The sequence below is a fragment of the Dendrobates tinctorius genome, unplaced genomic scaffold (genome assembly GCF_039654945.1).
Source record: "Dendrobates tinctorius isolate UK_male_01 unplaced genomic scaffold, ASM3965494v1 ptg000143l, whole genome shotgun sequence".
NCBI classification, from domain to species: Eukaryota; Metazoa; Chordata; class Amphibia; order Anura; family Dendrobatidae; genus Dendrobates; species Dendrobates tinctorius.
The window spans coordinates 24,956,868-24,979,156 of NW_027361810.1; the positions used below are offsets into that span (position 1 = coordinate 24,956,868).

The 22,289-nt window shown below is 41.3% G+C and overlaps 1 protein-coding gene across 1 annotated transcript in view; it reads left to right on the forward strand.

Annotated features, from left to right (window-relative positions):
• The window catches only part of TNFAIP6 (TNF alpha induced protein 6), a 40,239-nt gene extending 19,192 nt beyond the window's left edge, over positions 1–21,047 (forward strand). Inside the window, exons 3-6 of the mRNA XM_073545607.1 lie at positions 11,020–11,181; positions 15,080–15,308; positions 17,085–17,125; positions 19,262–21,047. Of these exons, the coding sequence (XP_073401708.1) occupies positions 11,020–11,181; positions 15,080–15,308; positions 17,085–17,125; positions 19,262–19,419 (590 nt within the window). The 3' untranslated portion in view covers positions 19,420–21,047. The remainder of the gene's footprint in view (positions 1–11,019; positions 11,182–15,079; positions 15,309–17,084; positions 17,126–19,261) is intronic.
• The last annotated feature ends 1,242 nt before the right edge of the window (positions 21,048–22,289 follow it).

The following is a 22,289-nucleotide window of genomic DNA, read 5'->3' on the forward strand; positions in this document are numbered from 1 at the left end:
CATTGGAGAATTGATCATTCAACAGTAAGCATAAATGTTTCCAACCAATCATATTCATATTCGTTAACCAATCAGATTGTACTCGGCTGTTAATTATTAGTATTTGTGTAGACGTGCTGAAAGCTTTAATAGGTCTTGGGTAAATTACACAAGACCCCAATATCATTCTCATTAATCTATCCTCATGACAGTTATAGCTCCATTAGCCTCATTAACCTGTCTTACTAAGTATTCATGGCCCCAGTATCTACCTAATATGTGGACGTGTAGTTTCAATGTCCAACTGGGTGCAGTAAACAGTTTATCCATCACGTAAAATTTCTTATGAAGAATAAGGTTATAGGTAATCATTATCATGAGACAGCATTTTCATATACAGAGTATGCATGTAAGACCCCAGAAATACATTGATATTACAGAATTCCCTGTCAATACAGTAGATAACACAGGATCCACCATTCACAGTAGGTGATGTCACAGCTCACCTCCTTCTCTTTCTGTACAATGATTGATATCACCTCTATATACAGTAGATAACACAGGATCCATCATTCACTGTAGGTGGTGTTACAGCTCACCTCCTCCTCCTCCACTTCAGTGATTGATAACACCTCTATAAACAGTAGATAACACAGGATCCACCATTCAACTGTCCATACAGGTGATCAAATGTAAGCAAAAAAAGGGAATGTTGCACATCCTGCAGCACTGTGGCCCTTTATCTGCTGATTGCTATAGTTCCTAAAGGTCTATTTTGTGTTGAACCACTATCAATCTCTGTTCCCTTGAATGAACGGGTGTTCTTGTGGCATAAATTAAGTTATACAATTACATAAATGAACTTAAAGAGTAACTAAACTTTTAGTAATTTTTTTCAGGCCTTCTAATTCTGAGCAGACCAGTGGGGGTCCGTATCTGAAGACCCCGCACTAAACGCTCATAAGATGCCCAAGAAGTAAGTTGCACAGATGCTGGAGAGCTCATACACACAGTGGTGTCCATACTTTGCTGTGTGCGCTCCTGTCTCCTGAACTCTGCAGTCCTTGAGCATCCTTGGAGCGATTGGTGGGGGTCTGGTCTCAGGATTCGGACCCTCATCAATCTGCTCAGAATTAAACAACCTAAAACATGGGAAAAAAAATAACTAAAAGTGTGCTTACTCTTTAATAAACTGTCCCTGTTTGCTGAATGCCATGACTTTAATTGATGATGGCTTGTTTTCAGCAGCACAACTGTTTGTGAGGAAATGTCAGTGCCGTGATTAGCAGAATTTCTGGCTCCTTTCTCTCATTTCCAACTGTTTGTCCTAGCTGTCAACCACACTTTAAGTCACGGTAGGGTTTAATAAAATAAGTGCTGCAAACTTTCCTACTAATCACACAGTTGATTGCTATGCGTTCGTCTTTCCTTGACTTTAAGTTTGATTCCACCACAAATACACCCTTGCCAACATAACAAATCTCTGAGCACATTACCATATTCTTTTTACTTATCACATTTCTTCATCTGGATCAATCAGTCATCCTCCCACATAAGCTCAGGACTAGAAGACAAATTCTACAACTCTCCCTTGAAATTTTATTGACCAGTTCCCTTTTCGGTTATCTTCATGGGTGGAAACTCTCTGCTCTGCTCCATTCATGGGTGGAGAGACTCTCTGCTCTGTTCCATTCATGGGTGGAGAGACTCTCGGCTCTGCTCTATTCATGGGTGGAGATACTCTCTGCTCTGCTCTATTCATGGGTGGAGAGACTCTCTGCTCTGCTCCACTCATGGGTGGAGAGACTCTCTGCTCTGCTCCATTCATGGGTGGAGAGACTCTCTGCTCTGCTCTATTCATGGGTGGAGAGACTCTCTGCTCTGCTCTATTCATGGGTGGAGAGACTCTCTGCTCTGCTCCATTCATGGGTGGAGAGACTCTCTGCTCTATTCATGGGTGGAGAGACTCTCTGCTCTGCTCCATTCATGGGTGGAGAGACTCTCTGCTCTGCTCTATTCATGGGTGGAGAGACTCTCTGCTCTGTTCAATTCATGGGTGGAGAGACTCTCTGCTCTGTTCTATTCATGGGTGGAGAGACTCTCTGCTCTGCTGCATTCATGGGTGGAGAGACTCTCTGCTCTGCTCCATTCATGGGTGGAGAGACTCTCTGCTCTGCTCCATTCATAGGTGGAGAGACTCTCTGCTCTGCTGTATTCATGGGTGGAGAGACTCTCTGCTCTGCTCCATTCATGGGTGGAGAGACTCTCTGCTCTGCTCTATTCATGGCTGGAGAGACTCTCTGCTCTGCTCTATTCATGGCTGGAGAGACTCTCTGCTCTGCTCTATTCATGGGTGGAGAGACTCTCTGCTCTGCTCCATTCATGGGTGGAGAGACTCTCTGCTCCATTCATGGGTGGAGAGACTCTCTGCTCTTCTCTATTCATGGGTGGAGAGACTCTCTGCTCTGCTCCATTCATGGGTGGAGAGACTCTCTGCTCTGCTCCATTCATGGGTGGAGAGACTTTCTGCTCTGCTCCATTCATGGGTGGAGAGATTCTCTGCTCTGCTCTATTCATGGGTGGAGAGACTCTCTGCTCTGCTCTATTCATGAGTGGAGAGACTCTCTGCTCTGCTCCATTCATGGGTGGAGAGACTCTCTGCTCTGCTCCATTCATAGGTGGAGAGACTCTCTGCTCTACTCCATTCATGGGTGGACTCTCTGCTCTACTCCATTCATGGGTGGAGAGACTCTCTGCTCTGTTCCATTCATGGGTGGAGAGACTCTCTGCTCTGCTCTATTCATGGGTGAACAGTCTCTCTGCTCTGCTCCATTCATGGGTGGCATCCCGCCCTCTTATGTGACAAAGTAAAGATGAGTTTTAAAAATCGATGCTTCAACAATGTTACGGCAGGGGTACAGACTAGTTGTGCAATTCTTCCTCTGACCCCCAGAATATATTAGTTTTGTAAATCTATTCTGCTCTGCTACTTTTTCTTGGTAAAAAAAGAGAACATGAAATCATCTTGTTTTAATGAACTAAAAAAAAATTAATAATTCAATAATTCGTTGGCACTGATAAATAACATGAATGTGACTAAATTAATGCCGTTCTATACTGCACGTCACAGGAACTGTCCTCCGCCCTATGATAACAGGACCACCTGTGATGTGTAACTTCATGTTCTGTTCTTTCAAGAACTAAAAAATAAATAAGTAAAATGAACAAAAAGTGTTCAGACTTTACCAGACAATTCTCCACTAGACAACTAAATAACTTACAATAAATGTGTCTGGTCTAATCACAAGTCTACATCAGGCCATGAAATTGATGATGATCAGAAGTTGACATCTATGAGTTCAGCCGCCTCATTTGGCAAATGTGACCCGAGAAATATTTAATGTAAAAATCCTTCAATTCGGCATCGGATTATGGATTTCTGGATTATTACTGAAATTTATTTCAAACTTACTTGTAATTGTAGGAAAACCTTCTAAGAAAAAAAAAACAAAGACGATACACCCACATAAATAATGGCACAGCAAAAAGTAACTTTTATTATACAATCAAACAACATTGAACAACAAGGAAAAAACACTATTTAAAAATGCAGTATTTGAAATAGCAAATAAAAAGACAATAAATTTCCATTTTAGCATGTGGTAAAGCTAAAAAATTGGAAAAGAACCCCGCATTTAATGTCCAATACTGTAGACTATTAAGCAAGTGAATCCCAGCACTAATATAAAACATCCAATAAATAGAACATGAGAAATTCATACAAATGTCTAGAAGTTGTGTGGAGTTCAGGTAAAGATCATATAGAAGAAGGAAACAAAGGTCTCCGTGCGTATCGCTGGTATTGAGCAGCTTCCTCAGGGGCAGAAAAACCTTAAACAAACACCAAATTATTACCTATCCACAGGATTTGTATGAATGCTGAGAAGTCTTCTTGCTGGGACCCCCATAGATGAGAACAGGTTTTTCATGTCTTGTAAGTAAATTAAGCAATAGTGCGGACGTGTCAGAAATCGCAGTGTAAAAATACGTAAATAGACAAAAATTAGTTTTGACACTTTATAAAAATATTTTAAAAAGTTCAAATCACACTCTTTTCACAATGTGTAAAAGATGAGGCATTTTTAGGGTCACAGCATCTATAAAAGTCCAAAACTATTTGTCCTAAACGGTGAATGCTGTAAAGAAACAGCTAAAACCACCAGAATTGCCATTTTCAGGTCACCAGATCTCCCTCCAAAACAATGGAACAGAAAGCAAACAAAAATCTACAGGTACCCCAATAAAAAGGTCTACTCAGAAAAGAAAAAAAACACTCTCCACATAGAAAATAAAAAAAAAAAGTGAAAGATCTCAGAAAATAATGACACAAAACAAATTGTGTTGTTTATAGAAAAAAATCTATTAATAAAAAAACCTTATGTTAAAAGGACAAAAGGACTGGTCCTTCTCTGTCTCTGAGTCAGACATGATGCAGTAGGTGAAGCTGCCAGGACCGGGGACAGGCAGAGACATTGTGCCATCAGTGCAACTTTTATATTGGGCAGCACGGTGGCTTAGTGGTTAGCGCTGCAAGGGTCCTGGGTTCGAATCCCACCAAGGACAACATCTGCAAGGAGTTTGTATGTTCTCCCCGTGTTTGCGTGGGTTTCCTCCTGGTACTCCGGTTTCCTCCCACACTCCAAAGACATACTGATAGGGAATTCAGATTGTGAGCCCCCATTGGGGACAGTGATGAAAATGTGTGCAAAACTGTAAAGAATATGTTAGCGCTATATAAAAATAAAGATTATATTAAAAAAAGTATATAAAGAGGCTGTGGACACCTTTGACATAGAAAAAGTTATTTTACACATATTAGTGGTTACCTTTAGTTAATAAAATTGTGCTAAAGCCTTAGTCTACAATCTTTATTCTTTAATTAAATTTTCAGACCCTCTAGCATGTAGTTTGCAGACTGATCAAAGTTTCTGATTTGTATTTTGTGGGAGTGTCCCTCCCAGTAATACAGGGTGGATTAGAGATCTGTGTGTATCCAGGATGCTCCTATCTTTACTAATCATTTATCTGCACAGATTCTACCCTGCGTTTATTTCCTCTTCATGTGTTTTTCTCCTGTTTTTCTTTTGCTTTTCATAAAACTAGTTACGTTTTGCTTTTTACATCTGTATACAAACCATTCCCGTCTGCTGTCTCTAACACTGAAAACAAGAGATGGGGTAGCTGTCATGCTGCCGCACTGCAGGTAGCTGCAGAGTAGTGCAAACTCCACTAGATGGCAGCAGAGTGGAGAATGAACAGAAGTCCTGCACAGAGCAGAACTACAGAACTGCAGCGAGGCTACCACCAAATTGCAGCAGAATAGTCAGCAAGCCGGGTCGATACCAGAGAGTAGCAAAGTACAAAGGGGAATTACAAACGCAGAGTCAGAGGAGAGCAAACAGGTCAGAGACGTCAGAAGAAGAGGTATCAGACGGAAGACACATTATCAGAGCCAAAGCCGAGTTGAGTAACGGGGAATCCAAACACACTAGGACACAAAGAGATGGGACGGGCAGGAACGGAGGACACAGACACAAGCAAAGTTATCTAAATGCAGCAGGACAAACCAGGGGTTCTCCAGAGTCAGCTACACTCGAAATAGCAGACCTGAAACCAGAACGAGGCAAAGAAAAATTAACCTGACACGACCAGACAAGGAAAAAGGAGAGAAAAGGAAAAACCCGGTCTGGATCATGACAGTAGCACAGAGCTCCATTGGGAGCAGGAGCTCTGATGAATTTCTGTTTTGTTTTTTTTTTGCAGATCAATGAATGCACCAATAAAATGGTAGAACCTTTTAAATAAAGACTATTTAAAAAGATTGCATATAGGATGCGCATGAACAATAAAAAAAAAAAAAAAAAAATCTGTGCAAAGATGTACATAGCCTTTACATTAAATTTAGCTTGAAACACGTTAAAACCACCTTATAATTTGTCCCTTTAATAACAATGATTACAAAGCAAACATCAAACAGTGAACTATGAAGTGTTTACATCTTCCCTAAAAAGCTGAAGGGTGAAACATTTCCCCAAACATCTGCGATTCATTGAATTTTGGCAAGGGTTTAATAATGGCATTGTGTATTACAGAAGTGATAGCGCTCTTACACTTCTCAACTAATATGAGATCATTTCCCTTGAAACGCCAGACATGCAAACAAAAACCTTCCTCTCAACTTCCAAGTTTTTTTTTTTTTTTCACAACTTGTGAAAACCATAATTAGTGCTAAGTTAAACCAGAATTACTTTTGCTTGATATACTGGATGTAGACACAGTAAAACCCCTGAGGCTCGGCTTCTTGGTGGAATCACAGGTAGGAAATTTACAGGAGATGAATAAAGTGGTGAAAGTTGACATTTCGGGTTAAGGGGTTATGCCCCTTCCCCAAGCGTCCACTATTCAGTAACGCTCCATCACATGTAAATTTGTTAGTAATTTGCTTTATACTGCCGGAGCGGCGGTCCAGCATGTGCGCTGTCGCTCCATTTAAAGTTTATGGATAGGCATAAATGCAAACACTTCAGATCTTAAAGGGATTTTCCACCTTGGACGGGTTTCCTAAGAATAAGCTGATCGCAGGGTGGGACTCACATTGATTTAAAGGGGAATCAGGCACTGCGCCGAAACGTGTGTTGGGGTGGGCAGAGCCACGGTCCTCTTAGGTAAATGTTCTGGACATATTATTTGTTATTATGGTGTGCTTGGTTGTTGTTATGCCTTGTAGCGGTTTAACCCCTGTGTGACTTTAGTTTTAGTGTTAATGTACATGGACACTTTGTCCCTTATTAATTACACTTATATAACTTTAGTTACTTGTGCCATGCACTTTGCACTTTTCCAAGCGACTTGCTGACACAACTTAGATAGCGTCCTATTGTTCTGTGCCTATTGATTAACCTTGTATCTGCCTGTCGGTATACCACTGCCATCCTTGTTTTTTAACATAGTGTCCTATTTTTAATAAAGTTTTGTATATTTATAATTTATTCATAAGTGGTGCATTTGATATTTTCTAGTGTAAATTCACAGTATGACATCTCATTCAGCCAACCAAGTACCCTTCTCTTTACTGATGAGGGGCAAGAACCCAGAAACAGTGCTGTCTACAGATAGGTCTCTGATTTGGCTATGAGCTATTTTGCAGACTTTTTTTTTTCTCATGGAGCTTTACATTGAATATATGTCTCCCTATATTGTTGGATCGCTGCGGTTGGGAGCCGGTACCCTTACTGAGCACAGTTCAAATTGAAATCTACCGAATGTCTGTGTAATGCAAAGACTGGCCATATCCTCCAGAGTAAAAAGTGTTCTTTCTAGCCACACTCCATGCAAATATCTTAGTGTCCCCAATTAGGAAATCTCCATAGTAACATTTTCTAATAGGGTATTTGAACAGTGGGATTCCTATGCCGGACAGTCCATCTGTAAATGAGTTGTACCTCTATCAGATGTGACAGAGTGATGCTCGGCTGCTGCAAAAATAGTGGTGTAGACCCTTCAGTCTGAGAATCATGGGGCCCCGGCAGTGACACTCAACCTACTTTGGAAGTGACCTTCCATCCCAGTAACATACTACTTCCTATAAAGGAAAAACCTATTTAAAGGGACGTCTGACTACATACTTATTGACTGTTACCAATGACAACCAGAAGAACTGTGACAGCGTCTCTAGATGTAATATATACAGCTACTGCATATATATCAACTGTATAAAGATGCTCAAAAGTGGACAAACCCTTTAAGAATAACAATTATAAGGCCTTTGGATTCAACTTTTTTTATTTTAGCATAAGGAGTACTGGAAATTCCTGATTGGCACGGTCTATAGCAGTGGCCCTCAACCTGAGGCTCACCACCTCTCATCATGCTAGAAGTAGTACTTTCACAATAGCTAAAAAGCCACAGGTTGGAGATCACTGGTCTGTAGTGTGAACAGTCACCAATATCTACCACTTTGGATGAATCATTTCTATTATAGCTAGATTTTACAGGTTAGTCAGAAACATTGTACAGTAAAATTGCCATTATTTTGGTATCTTTGTGACCTCTAAAATGCTAGATCAGGGAAAATTCCAGACTTTAGGATATTTGCATCAGGGCTCATACACACGACTGATTTTCTCGGACGAGTGCTATCTGTGTTTTTCACGGATAGCACTCATGCCTATGATATTCTATGGGATTGTACACGTCTGATTTTTTTTCCTTGGATTGACTGGTCTGCGGAAGAAAAAAAAAAGATCGAAGCCATGTCCAATTTTGATCCGGGTGTCAGATGAAAATCGGCAATGCAAGTCTATGGGTCCGTGGGGAAAAAAAAGGACCGTACTCAGATGACATCAGAGTGTGGTCCAATTTACACTGGCCGACAGATTGGAGAAGGTGGAAAAACTTTCTTTTTTCAAAACATGTCTGTGAAAAACAGATGCTACCCTGATCAGAGTCTGGTTGGAATCATCAGTCCGTTTTTCTCCGATGTGGAGAGACCGGTCGTGTGACCCTAGTCTTAATGGGATTGTGTAATCTTAAAGTGGTAAAATAGCAAACTGCGTTGTAAAAATAAGCAACATTGCAATTGACCTACTAAAAATCGAAAAATCGTCTCCGTTCTCAAAAGATTTTTAATTCTATAATGTACAGCTCGTTGCTAAGGCGACCGGCCACCTCTACAGAGGCTGGTTTCCTAGTCAAGGAGTGCATGCTTGCAAGCTGCTCGGAGGCTGTCTCGGATCCGCAGCAGATTAACTGCAGTGCTCTTGTGCTTTTATGATGCTTAACCACTGCTGGCACTATGGGATCGCACAGTTCGTGGTGGTGGCTCAGCTATGGTCCAATCTGTCAATCATCAAGAATACTCTGCCCCCCCAGCTTGCAAGAAGCCAGAAGGCAGAGGAGCAGAGCGCTCCTGCAGGAGTAAAGTGAGACAACCTCTTTACGCATACTTACAGTGGGGAAAAAAAGTATTTAGTCAGTCAGCAATAGTGCAAGTTCCACCACTTAAAAAGATGAGAGGCGTCTGTAATTTACATCATAGGTAGACCTCAACTATGGGAGACAAACTGAGAAAAAAAAATCCAGAAAATCACATTGTCTGTTTTTTTTTCATTTTATTTGCATATTATGGTGGAAAATAAGTATTTGGTCAGAAACAAGCAATCAAGATTTCTGGCTCTCACAGACCTGTAACTTCTTCTTTAAGAGTCTCCTCTTTCCTCCACTCATTACCTGTAGTAATGGCACCTGTTTAAACTTGTTATCAGTATAAAAAGACACCTGTGCACACCCTCAAACAGTCTGACTCCAAACTCCACAATGGTGAAGACCAAAGAGCTGTCAAAGGACACCAGAAACAAAATTGTAGCCCTGCACCAGGCTGGGAAGACTGAATCTGCAATAGCCAACCAGCTTGGAGTGAAGAAATCAACTGTGGGAGCAATAATTAGAAAATGGAAGACATACAAGACCACTGATAATCTCCCTCGATCTGGTGCTCCACGCAAAATCCCACCCCGTGGGGTCAGAATGATCACAAGAACGGTGAGCAAAAATCCCAGAACCACGCGGGGGGACCTAGTGAATGAACTGCAGAGAGCTGGGACCAATGTAACAAGGCCTACCATAAGTAACACACTACGCCACCATGGACTCAGATCCTGCAGTGCCAGACGTGTCCCACTGCTTAAGCCTGTACATGTCCGGGCCCGTCTGAAGTTTGCTAGAGAGCATTTGGATGATCCAGAGGAGTTTTGGGAGAATGTCCTATGGTCTGATGAAACCAAACTGGAACTGTTTGGTAGAAACACAACTTGTCGTGTTTGGAGGAAAAAGAATACTGAGTTGCATCCATCAAACACCATACCTACTGTAAAGCATGGTGGTGGAAACATCATGCTTTGGGGCTGTTTTTCTGCAAAGGGGCCAGGACGACTGATCCGGGTACATGAAAGAATGAATGGGGCCATGTATCGTGAGATTTTGAGTGCAAACCTCCTTCCATCAGCAAGGGCATTGAAGATGAAACGTGGCTGGGTATTTCAACATGACAATGATCCAAAGCACACCGCCAGGGCAACGAAGGAGTGGCTTCGTAAGAAGCATTTCAAGGTCCTGGAGTGGCCTAGCCAGTCTCCAGATCTCAACCCTATAGAAAACCTTTGGAGGGAGTTGAAAGTCCGTGTTGCCAAGCGAAAAGCCAAAAACATCACTGCTCTAGAGGAGATCTGCATGGAGGAATGGGCCAACATACCAACAACAGTGTGTGGCAACCTTGTGAAGACTTACAGAAAACGTTTGACCTCTGTCATTGCCAACAAAGGATATATCACAAAGTATTGAGATGAAATTTTGTTTCTGACCAAATACTTATTTTCCACCATAATATGCAAATAAAATGAAAAAAAAACAGACAATGTGATTTTCTGGATTTTTTTTTCTCAGTTTGTCTCCCATAGTTGAGGACTACCTATGATGTAAATTACAGACGCCTCTCATCTTTTTAAGTGGTGGAACTTGCACTATTGCTGACTGACTAAATACTTTTTTGCCCCACTGTATTTTATTTGGGACTATTATGGTCAAATGTCAGGCTGTCAGGATTTCTGGATTATTGGGTTTGGGATTAGGTACATTTTTCTGTACTTGCACTCAACGAGTTCCATATAAAATCAAGTGTATAGATGTATTCTGAAACAGAGCGAACATCTTGTGTTTGCATTTACCGTACATCCAATAAACCCCCCAAGGCCATTCCATCCGCACAATATAAGTGGTTTTATATGTACCGTTAATCCGAGCAAACAGTAAGTTAAATTGACTGAGGATTGCAGCCGGCACGCCAACATTTGATGTCTAATGTTATACGCAACCGCGGAAGAAATTACGAGCCATTAAAAGCAATTAAACTTCGCTGCATCCGAAAAAAAACTAGGAAAACGCATTTAATCTGTACAATAAGGTCCTATTGTTTGTACCCTGCAGGGTTTCACATCTGCGCCGCAGGATGGCTACACAAGGGGAGAGTGGGGTATCCCATAGTTAAGCCTACATTCAACTGTGGATTCGGAAAAAAAGGCATCGTTGACTATGGTTACCGGTTAAACAAGAGCGAGAAATGGGACGTCTACTGCTACAACCCGCATGGTAAGATAAGTAGAAAGTGAGATTAATCGAGATGCTTAACTTTTAGGAAATTAGTCCATTAATGTCAATTACCCAGTCAGCTGATATCAATCCAATTCATACATCTCGGTGCATCAGTTCTTAGAACATCACATTGTGTTTTTCCTCTGCAATTCCTACTGGAAATGTATGGGGAAAAAACGACAACTGGGCATTACCATTCCTTTTATCTCTAGGTTGAAAAGATTCCTATAACGAGAAACTTGTTGACCACCTTTTGGAGCGTTGGGAAGAGCCGGCCGGAGGCAGAGCCGTACTAGTATTGAATCCGATGCTTTACGGCTGAATCTTTAAAGTATATTTTCTCTGAAATGCTGGCGAGTTTCAGAGAACATTATACCTGGGTGTAATTGTGCCGCCAGGCTCGGATTCATGACGCCCGCGGTTTGGGCAACATGAGTCAAGTGCCAAATTTCCTTTAAAGAGACAGCCATAATGGCGTAATGAAACGTTTTGCCAATTTTCCATGGGAAGAAAATGCAAAAAGCCTCTTCACAGAGGAAAAGAACAGGGTTTCTAGCACCGAATACTGAAACTGGCAATTCAATAAGTCAATATCAACTTTTTAACGAGCTTTGCCAGTTGATGTAGGGTATAATACCAACCACGATTCCACCTGCCTACAGCTGTTTCAGCATTCCTATCACTCATTAGGGGAAAACTGCAGACCGCTTGGTTGGATGAAAAAGTTTCAACCAAACGGTCTAAGGGGTAAAGTTTTCCCTGGATGGAAACAATATGGACAATAAATAATAAAAATATATGCTTTTATGATTTCTTTGGGGACAATTTTTGTAAAAAAAACAAAACAAAACTAATGCCTGTTTGTGTATATATACATTTCTATAAATACAGTATATAAGTAACGTAATAATGTGTATTATATAGATATAAAATGTATATACATTATAATGTATGCGCACACATGCACAGATCTGCAAAAAAAAAGTAATAAAATAATAAAAAGTTCCCACCATGAGGAATTACGTAGAAACCTTATTCTTTTTTTTATATATATAAAATACATTTTAAATACACATTTAAAAGAAAATCCTACACATATTAGGTATCCACTGTAAAAACTTGGAAAAATTCACTCAATTCAGTTCATTTGTTGTGAAACGTGAACAGTAAAAAAAAATATAAACAAAAACAACAACAACTAAACAAAAAATAGCTTTTTCTCTAATTGCATTGCAAATTTTAGAAATTATGTGGTCACTTATATCTATCACCCAAAAACAGTGCTAAAATAAAAATATGACTTTTTCCGCCTAAAACGGTGCTGCTGCTAAAAAAAAAAAAAACAGAGAAGCAAAAACTAAAAAAAAAAACTAAAAAAAAAAATTGTCGGGTCATCGACCATCCATCTTGGCACTTGAAAGTTTCATCATATATTTGTAAAGAAATTGACCTGATGTAAAAAGAAATTACAATAACAATGGATACGGAATTATGAAGCCAGGAACAAGATTGCAAAACTTAAGATGGCAAGTGAAAAGCCTGTTCTGCCAATTGGACAACAATGGCTAATGATGTAATAAGATTGGAAAATGATGACATGACAAGGGTAATGAGCAAAAACACAGGGATCATGATTATGAAACATAAGCCTTGACGTCCATGAAAAAAAAAACTTACAGTATTGCTCCAATATATGTGTTATGTTAAATAAACATTGATATTTGTTGGTTGCTAGTATTGGGCAGGACGGTTTGGTGGTTTTTAATTCTGCTTCATAAGGGTATGTGCACACGTCTTTGTCGCGCTGGGAAACTGGCAGCGCCAACTTTTTCTAGGCTAAACCACTTTAGGAAAGTGCTGTTGTTTTTTTTCATCCTGGTAGCTTTGCCATCATTTTTTGATGCAGCTCAGCCCCCGGCATATTTTTTTTATCTCGATTTGACACTATAGAAAATGTTAAATTCTTATAACAGCTTCTCGGTTTCGGAACTCTGAAACGATTAAAAGAAGTAAAATACGATGGAATTAGTGCACAGAACTGTCATTTTAAAATTGCTGTTCATATTTTGGGGGGGTTTCGCCGCACTTCTTCAGGAGGATTCCAGGCAACATCCGCCTGAGAAAGGCATTGTGTGCATAAACTGTAAAGTAATGTTCACAGAGTTTCTTGTGGAATTTTTATTTTCGTTGTTTATGGTAGATCCTCTCTAAAATCGTGCTCGAAAACAATTGGAAAACTCTTCCTATTCATTTATGCAGGAAATTCACTTTCCTGTTATTATGAAGTATTTTAAGATTTTTTTTTCTTTAGAAGTTTTCAAAGAACACCTGGTGGAAAAACTATTGATTGTCACTTCTTTGAAGCGTATCCTGATAGAATCTACTCTAAACTAAACACTGCCCAATCAGAATGCTGCAGAAAAATCAAATTCCAAAACACTACTGGAAAAGAAAAACTTCTCTAAAATCAGAGCCATTGCTCAAGCAGTTTGTAATTAAATGTTGCCGTGTTTAAACGCCTCAAAAAGTTCTGTGTATACAGTATATAGGCTTAGGGCACAGCAATAGTCACTAAACCACATTGGAGACTATTGAAGTTTGAGATTCATGTCCTGTCTCATTAAAGGCTCAAACATGTGTAATGTCCATCCCCATGCTTTACACTGCAGCTGTGCTTGCTTAACTCAATAGCTGTGTATAACAGTAAGTATAGCAGCATGAAGTACAGTATTAAGGCAAACGTGACACAATCACATAACGTCCAAAATTTGATTCTCAAAATTGCAAAAAAGTAAAGACCATCATCTGTTCCCCCAGAAATTGCCCAAACTAAACAGTCCTAAACTTTTATGTGACTCTCTCTATATATAATTTTACTGTATTCATAATCCAGGTAGTCTACTCAGTGATCTTTCATCAAAAATATTATTTCATGAAACGGTGTCTCGCTTAGAAAGGGTCTATCATCAGATTTCACAATGTAGACTGCACACATTACACAGATCTCTTAAACCTGATCAGTCTGATGTATTTACTTTGAAAATTCATGTCTATATGCCTGTATAATCCTTTAAGAAAATTTAACTCAACCTCTACCTAGCCTGACAGCTCCTTAGTGTCTCTCCTTCCTGCTGTATCTCCTCCACCTAACCTGATTGACCGCCTTATTGTCTCTCCTCCCTGCTGCTGAATCTCCCCTTAACCTGATTAACAGCTTGTCCTGCCTCCCCATTGCTGCTGAATCTCCCGACTTAACATCATTGACAGCTCCTCAGTGTCCCACCTCCCTGCTGCTGAATCTCTGCACATTTAACCTGAAAGGCAGCTCCTAGGTGTCTCTCCTCCCTACTGCTGAATTTCCACCCACCTAACTGAATTGACAGAACCTCAGTGTCCCTCTTCTCTACTGCTGCTAAATCTATGCCAATCTAATCTAATTGACAGTTCCTCACTGTTCCGCCTTCTTACTGAAGAATTTCCCCCATTTAACCTGATTGATAGCTCCCCAGTGTCCCTCTTCTTTGCGGCTGAATCTCCATCCACCTAACATGATTAGCAGCTCCCCAGTGCCCCTCCTCCCTTCTACTGTATCTCCCCTTATCATGACTGACAAGTCCTCAGTGTCTCTCCTCTCTGTTGTTGAATCTCCACCCTCCTAACCTGATTGACAGATCCTCAGCATCCCTCCTCCCTGCTGCTGCTAAATCTCTGCCCATTTAACCTGATTGAAAGACTTAGTGCCCCACCTCACTAGTAATTAATATCCCTGATTGACAGATCCTCAGTGTCCCTCCTCCCTGCTGCTGTTGAATCTCTCTCACCTAACCTGATTGACACCACCTAAGTGTCTCATATATAAGTGATTTTCCTCAACATCTACTTGCTTTTTCTCCAGCAAAGGAGTGTGGCGGGGTGCTAACAGAGCAAGAAAGAATTATTAAATCTCCAGGATATCCTAACGAATACGAGAATGAACAAATCTGTTACTGGCACATCCGGGTTAAGATTGGTCAGCCCATACAACTGCAGTTTCTAGAGATGGATATTGAAGAAGACACCGACTGCCTGTCTGATTACCTGGAAGTATACGACAGCTATGACGACGTCCACGGTTTAGTGGGGAGGTAAATCATACCTAAAATGTGCACAATGGACACAACAATGGCAAACATACAATGTATACAAAAATACATCAAGATAGAACTACCATCAATCCCAATCGGCCTTCATCCACCTATAGTAGCACATTAGTAAAGTCAACAGTCAGCTACATTTAAGGGGAACTTATCATCAGGTTGTCCCCATGTCCATACCTTTTGTTCACTTCTCTACATAGCCTCAACATCATCCCTGCTGTCCCTTTAAATTGTCCCACCCGGTCTGATGAGCTTTGTGCGGTTCGATGGATGTTTACAGACCATGTGTGCCGGCCTCTCCACCTCTGATTGACATCGGTGACGTCTCTTCCGGCGCGTGCGCAGAGGATCACTTTGCACTAACCTCAGCAGAGCAGAGTGAATTGCGTATATGCCCGTCTTCATCTGTGCAGATGCACGATTCCAGTTGGTTATATGGATGGCTGGAGTCAATGAGACCCAAAAGAGCAGTGTTACCAGACACACAGGGGCCCCAGGTAGAGAAAAGAGATGATCCGTCATTTCAGATTATCCAGTTCCTTTGAATTTTTCATCAAAAATGTAGTTTGCAGTGAACTGATTGTCTGTGAATTGTAAATACAGCAAAACATTAAATTGCCCCGAGAACACGTGTGTAACACTCTGAGGTCTCCTATGACTGTACTAAACACTTTAATGCAATAAAAGTCTTAGTAGTGTCAAAGCGACCTCAGCATGTATGGCTAAAAGAAAATGGATCAAAGCTGTTTATGAATGCTGTCTTGTCACACACTATTGTAAGAAAAAATTGTTCCCGACAAAAAACCTGCCATGTATTTTAAGAAAACTTCTCATTAAATATCAATAAACTGGCGAAAGGACCTGTCACACACTATTGGTAATATTTATTCAGTATATTACGGCTTTTGCTCCATATCTCTATGGCTAAGCTGTGAGTTGTGATACCCTCCCACAGTCCAGATTTGCCACTAAATACCTGCTGCGTTCCCTGCCCCGGCTTTTATACAGGCTGTGTTAGTCCTTCTTGATTGTGCTATGCTATATAATGTGATAACTGCAAGGCGTTATGAGGAACCCCAAGTAGTTTCACCTGAGGTCACGTGAACCTTCCCTGGCTTCTGCTTTGTGTACAATGGAGGTAGGAATTTTTGGGTGATTCGTCTAAACTGAATCACAAATTGTTGGAATTCGATGCGTCCAGCGAATTTACATTAGATCGATTTTCTCCTCTCTAGTAATCATGGCTCAGTGACGGACATGGGACTGCCTACCGTCATACCGCGAGGGGCAATATTAAACCGCATTTATTAAATTTTTCGGGTGGCAGGAAAGGTGCTATAGAGGGGTTGTATGGAAGTGAATAAACAGTCAGAGAATGGGGATGAATTACTTTCCTTTAAAATTCTGGCAGGGTCCTCTCCCCTCTGTATCAGTCTGTGATTGTTAGTTTGTTTACTGTGATATCTGTAACTTTGTATGTAACTCCTTCTCATGTACAGCTCCGTGGAATCAATGGTGCTTTATAAATAAATAATAATAATAATAATAAATATCCTACGTATACCATTTACCAGGAGGGGAAATAATGACTGAGAAGAATTGTGTGGACATTCCTTTTCGGTCTATGGACGAAACAGGGGGAGCGCGTCACCATGAAGGGCGGCGTTTTTTCACAGCTGCATTCTGCATAAATGACTGAAACGAGCAGTAATACCCAAGAGCTGGTAATACAAAACTAACAGGATTGCCTCTTCATTTCCCCAGATTTTGTGGCGATATGCTTCCCGACGACATCATCAGCACAGGTATCAATAACGATTAGTTCATAACTTCCTTTTAGTTATACAGTGCATCAGTTCACCAATATCAGATATCTGTTCACTATGTATACTGCTTACGGTATATTATATTGGACCTAGATTATACTCCCCATAATAAATGCTGAACTTATTCCTACTCGCCCCCTTTAGCTGCTGAAGGGCATATTAACTTCAGTGGCCAGAAAGAATATTCCCCACACAAGTGGTCTCCGAGGTGTGAATCTCCCAGGTTTTGCAAAACTACCATGTCCTGAAAGAATGCCTGCCAACTTGTGAGAGGGGTCCGGGTTTATACATGAAACACACAAATAGTACGTGACACCCCAAACTAAGTACAGCGCAAATACCAGACCCCGTAAATAACTACAGACTATACACCAGACCCCCTTAAACTACCGCCCGTACCCCCTTAAAACAATTATACCACACATAAGACCCCTAAATAATTACAGACCACACATAAGACCCCCTTAAAGGGAATCTGTCACCCCTTTTTTCGAATATGAGCTGCCAGCATCGACATCAGGGGTTTATCTACAGCATTCTGTGTCGCGATCCGGTCCGGCGCCTCCCATCTTCATACGATGACGTCCTCTTTTTATCTTCCTGTCGTGGCTCCGGCGCAGGCGCACTGCTCTGCCCTGTTGAGGACAGAGCAGAATACTGCAGAGCGCAGGCACCGGACCTCTCTGAACTTTCCTGGCGCCTGAGCACTGCAGGACTCTGCTCTCAAAAGGGCAGAGCAGTGCGCCTGCGCCGGAGCCACGACAGGAAGGAAAGAAGAGGACGGCATTGTATGAAGATGGGAGGCGCCGGGCCGGACCGCGACACCCATCGGACCGGACCGCCACCCCCCCCCCCCGATGAGTATAATCTAACTCTTTTTTCTTATCTTTCAGGTTACATCGGGGACTTATCTACAGCATTCCAGAATGCTGTAGATAAGCCCCTGATGTCGGTTCCGGCAGCTCATATTCGAAAAAAGGGGTGACAGATTCCCTTTAATAAATACAGACCACATATAGGACCCCTAAATGATTACAATCCACACACCCTAGATAATTACAAACCACACATAAGACCCCCTAAACAATAACCGACCACACATAAGATCCCCATAACAATTACAGACCACATACCAGACCCTCTTAAACAAATAAAAGACCATCCATCAGACCCCCTAAACAATTGAAAACCACACATTAGACCCCCTAAATGACAGACCGGACCCATCATTATCTGCGTCTTAGAAGAAAACCTCTTGTGTACAGACACCAGACCACTCCTCAACGTATAGAGACCCCAGAACAAACACCTCCCCAATGTATACAGACCCCAGACCAGACCCATCCCAGATGTATACAGATCCCAGACCAGACCCTTCCCACACATTTAACATACTCCAGACAAGACCCCAAGACCACCATATACGAAGCTGAAACCAGCTATTTATACAGACCCCAGACCAAACGTGAAGATTCTCGCCACTGGAAGTCATCATATTGAAGGGCCTGTCTAGGACTTTGCACCTCAACCAATCAGCTGTTAGCGAGCGGAAATAAGCAGTGTATGGAGCTGGAACAGCATAGCTCCGTTCACTACATAGTGGCCGCTCATGGGTACTGCAGCTCAGCTCCCTTTGATGTGAATGTGATCTACAGTACCTGAGAGCGACCACTACAGAGCGTATGGCTCTGTGCTGCTCTGACTCCGTATACTGTCTCCTGCTAATACCTCATTGTGGGAGTGCCAGGACCTCACCAATCTGATATTGATGACCTACCTTAAGGGTAGGTCATGAATATTCAAAGTTCTGGACACAACCCCTTTAAGGAGGTAGAAGTGCCACGTCTAGTAGAAAATAACTCTACAATTCAGAATGCAAAAGTAAACAATACTGCCATATTGTCCAAAGAGCAGTGCCCCGCCGCCGCCCCACACCGGAGGTAGGGAATACATTATGAAACCGTCTCCGGGACCAATTAATTATAATTCCATGTACTAATTAATCACGGCTGCAGATTTGCACCCAAACAGAGTTGTTAAAATATTACCAGTCCTTACTCATTCCCAGTGACCTTTTTTTTTCTTTAATTATTATTTTTTCTACTTCTGTTTCAGGGAATGTCATGACGTTAAAGTTCTTGTCGGACGGATCCATCACGGGAGGAGGCTTCCAAATCAAGTACACAGCCCTGGAGCCGTCCTCTTTCCCGGAAATGAACTCAAACTTTACGTCCGAAGCCAACTCTGACTTTATACATTATGATATTAAATAAAATATTTTATAAAGTGCGTTTTCTAAAGGCAAAGAGCAAGTGAAATGATTTCGATGGTGGTGGTGATTCATCTGTCCTCGCTCCGGCTGTTCTGGGCAAAGCTCCAATCGACTTGAACGGGAGATGACTGAAACACTTAGCGTCCAGCCGACTTTGATAGATGACTTCTTCAAGTTTCCATGTTACATACTGCGGTGACCGCGTTCATTACGAGAGGCCCGGCAGCCGACGTCTGTTCGTACACAGAGCTATTATCTGAGTATTACAGTTTTAGCAAATAAAGATCATTGCCTGTATACTATTTATTATAATATATTGATACTATATTCAATACCTCTGCTTGCTGTCATTCGGTCGGAACTTCCCGTTAAGAAAAGTTGCATCTTGGTCATGTGATGGACAATGCATTATATACTTTAGTGAGTGTTTTTTAAAGGGAGTCTCTCAGCAGGTTTTTGCTATGTAATCTGATAGCAGCATGATGTAGGGACAGAGAACCTGATTCCAGTGATGTATCACTTAGTTTACTAGGTGCAGCAGTTGCGACACAATCGGAGTTCTTAGATGTAGCAGAGTTCAGAAAGCTAATCCCGCCCTCACCAAGCTCTCTATGGACATTGTCTATTGACAGTGAGCTGCTTATCATAGGAAGAGGTGTGGCCGGACTAGCAGTCACGTGTGCTGTAGTCCAGGCAGCGATAATCAACTAGTGATAAAAGCAAATAGATCACAGTGTAATAAGTGACACATCGCTGAATTCAGTGTTTTAACCCCTACGTCATGCTATCGTCAGATTACAAATCAAAAATCTGCTGACAGATTCCATTTAAGTAACAGCAGGCAGAGATTTTGAAAATAGAGGAAAAATCATACAAAAACTATTTTGGAAAACGATAACCTTTCATACATACAAAAACTTTAATTTTTGTTGGAACTGGATTAACCCTTTAATAGGAGTCTGTCAGGAGCATTATGGTGACTAAAGTAAGAACAGCATGGGATATAGGACTAAAACACTTTTTGGATGCAGATAAGATTCAGCATTACTAATAGAAAAAAAAAATGCATTATGCAAATTATCTGGCAAGTGCCCAGAGGGCGGTCTCAAGCCCAGGAAGTACTCTGATTATCCATAGCAAATCCTGTGTACAGACCTGCTATATCACTGACAATGAGATCTTGCACATGTGCCATGTATTCCTGGCCCGGGTCAGGCACCGTACTGCTGTGGGCACTATCCTCATTGACATCAGCGAGGTCTTTGCCTGCAGTAGGGAGAATACTGCGCGAGTGCTAGGCCAGAAACACACCGTGCATGCGCAAGACTTCAATGCTGTTTGTATTCTCAGCAGCCTAGAATGTAAATTTGCACGTTTTGTCATTTTCCCAATGTGGATACTGCTTTAGCAGCCATAAAGCTCTTGACAAAATTCCTTTCATGAGAATATCTCATGAAAAAATTACCTATTGTGTAAATTAGGAGTTTATGTTTTTATATATATAGATTTTTAGTTTACTTTTTTTGTTAATTTATTATTTTTCATATTATGATCTATATTAAATAGAAATATTGCAATTTTCACACTGGCCACTAGGCCTAATATTAAACTCTTACTTCATGACCAAGACCCTATTTGTACGGAAGCGTTATCTGAGCATGCTCTAATCTAGGAAAAAGGTCAGTGGCATATCTACAGGCTGATTGGATACAGTGCAAAATTCAGAGCTGGGCCCCCACCTGCATGTTGGTCAGGTGTACGGGCCCTTGTCGATTTTTAAAACCTATAAAAACATGTGTATTCACCCCTCCTTGTAATACTGTTCCTTGTTCTATCTCCTTCCGGTAATAATGTCCCCCTCATGGTATAAAGTTCCCCATCCTGGGTCCTTTCCCCACCCATCTTGTGGCCTCTACCTGTAGTAATCCCCCTCCATCCTGGGCCCCATCCTATAACAATATCTGCCATACTGGGTTCCTTCCAGAAATATATGTATATAGAGGTGTTATCAGTCATTGTACAAGAGGAGGAGGTGAGCTGTGACATCAACTATTGTGAATGGTAGATCCTGTGTTATCTACTGTATATAGAGGTGTTATCAGTCATTGTACAGGAGGAGGAGGTGAGCTGTGACATCACCTACTGTGAATGGTGGATCCTGTGTTATCTACTGTATATAGAGGTGTTATCAGTCATTGTACAGGAGGAGGAGGTGAGCTGTGATATCACCTACTGTGAATGGTGGATCCTGTGTTATCTACTGTATATAGAGGTGTTATCTGTCACTGTACAGGAGGAGGAGGTGAGCTGTGACATCAGCTATTGTGAATGGTGGATCCTGTGTTATCTACTGTATATAGAGGTGTTATCAGTCATTGTACAGGAGGAGAGCTGTGACATCACCTATTGTGAATGGTGGATCCTGTGTTATCTACTGTATATAGCAGTATTATCTGTCACTGTACAGGAGGAGGAGGTGAGCTGTGACATCAGCTATTGTGAATGGTGGATCCTGGGTTATCTACTGTATATAGAGGTGTTATCAATCATTGTACAGGAGGATGAGGTGAGCTGTAACATCACCTACTGTGAATGGTGGATCTTGTGTTATCCACTGTATATAGAGGTGTTATCAGTCATTGTACAGGAGGAGGTGAGCTATGACATCCACTATTGTGAATGGTGAATTCTGTGTTATCTACTGTATATAGAGGTGTTATCTGTCATTGTACAGGAGGAGGAGGTGAGCTGTGACATCACCTACTGTGAATGGTGGATCCTGTGTTATCTACTGTATATAGAGGTGTTATCAGTCATTGTAATTCTGTCTGTGATGATAATGAGGCTGCTGAAAAATCATGTGTACAGAAC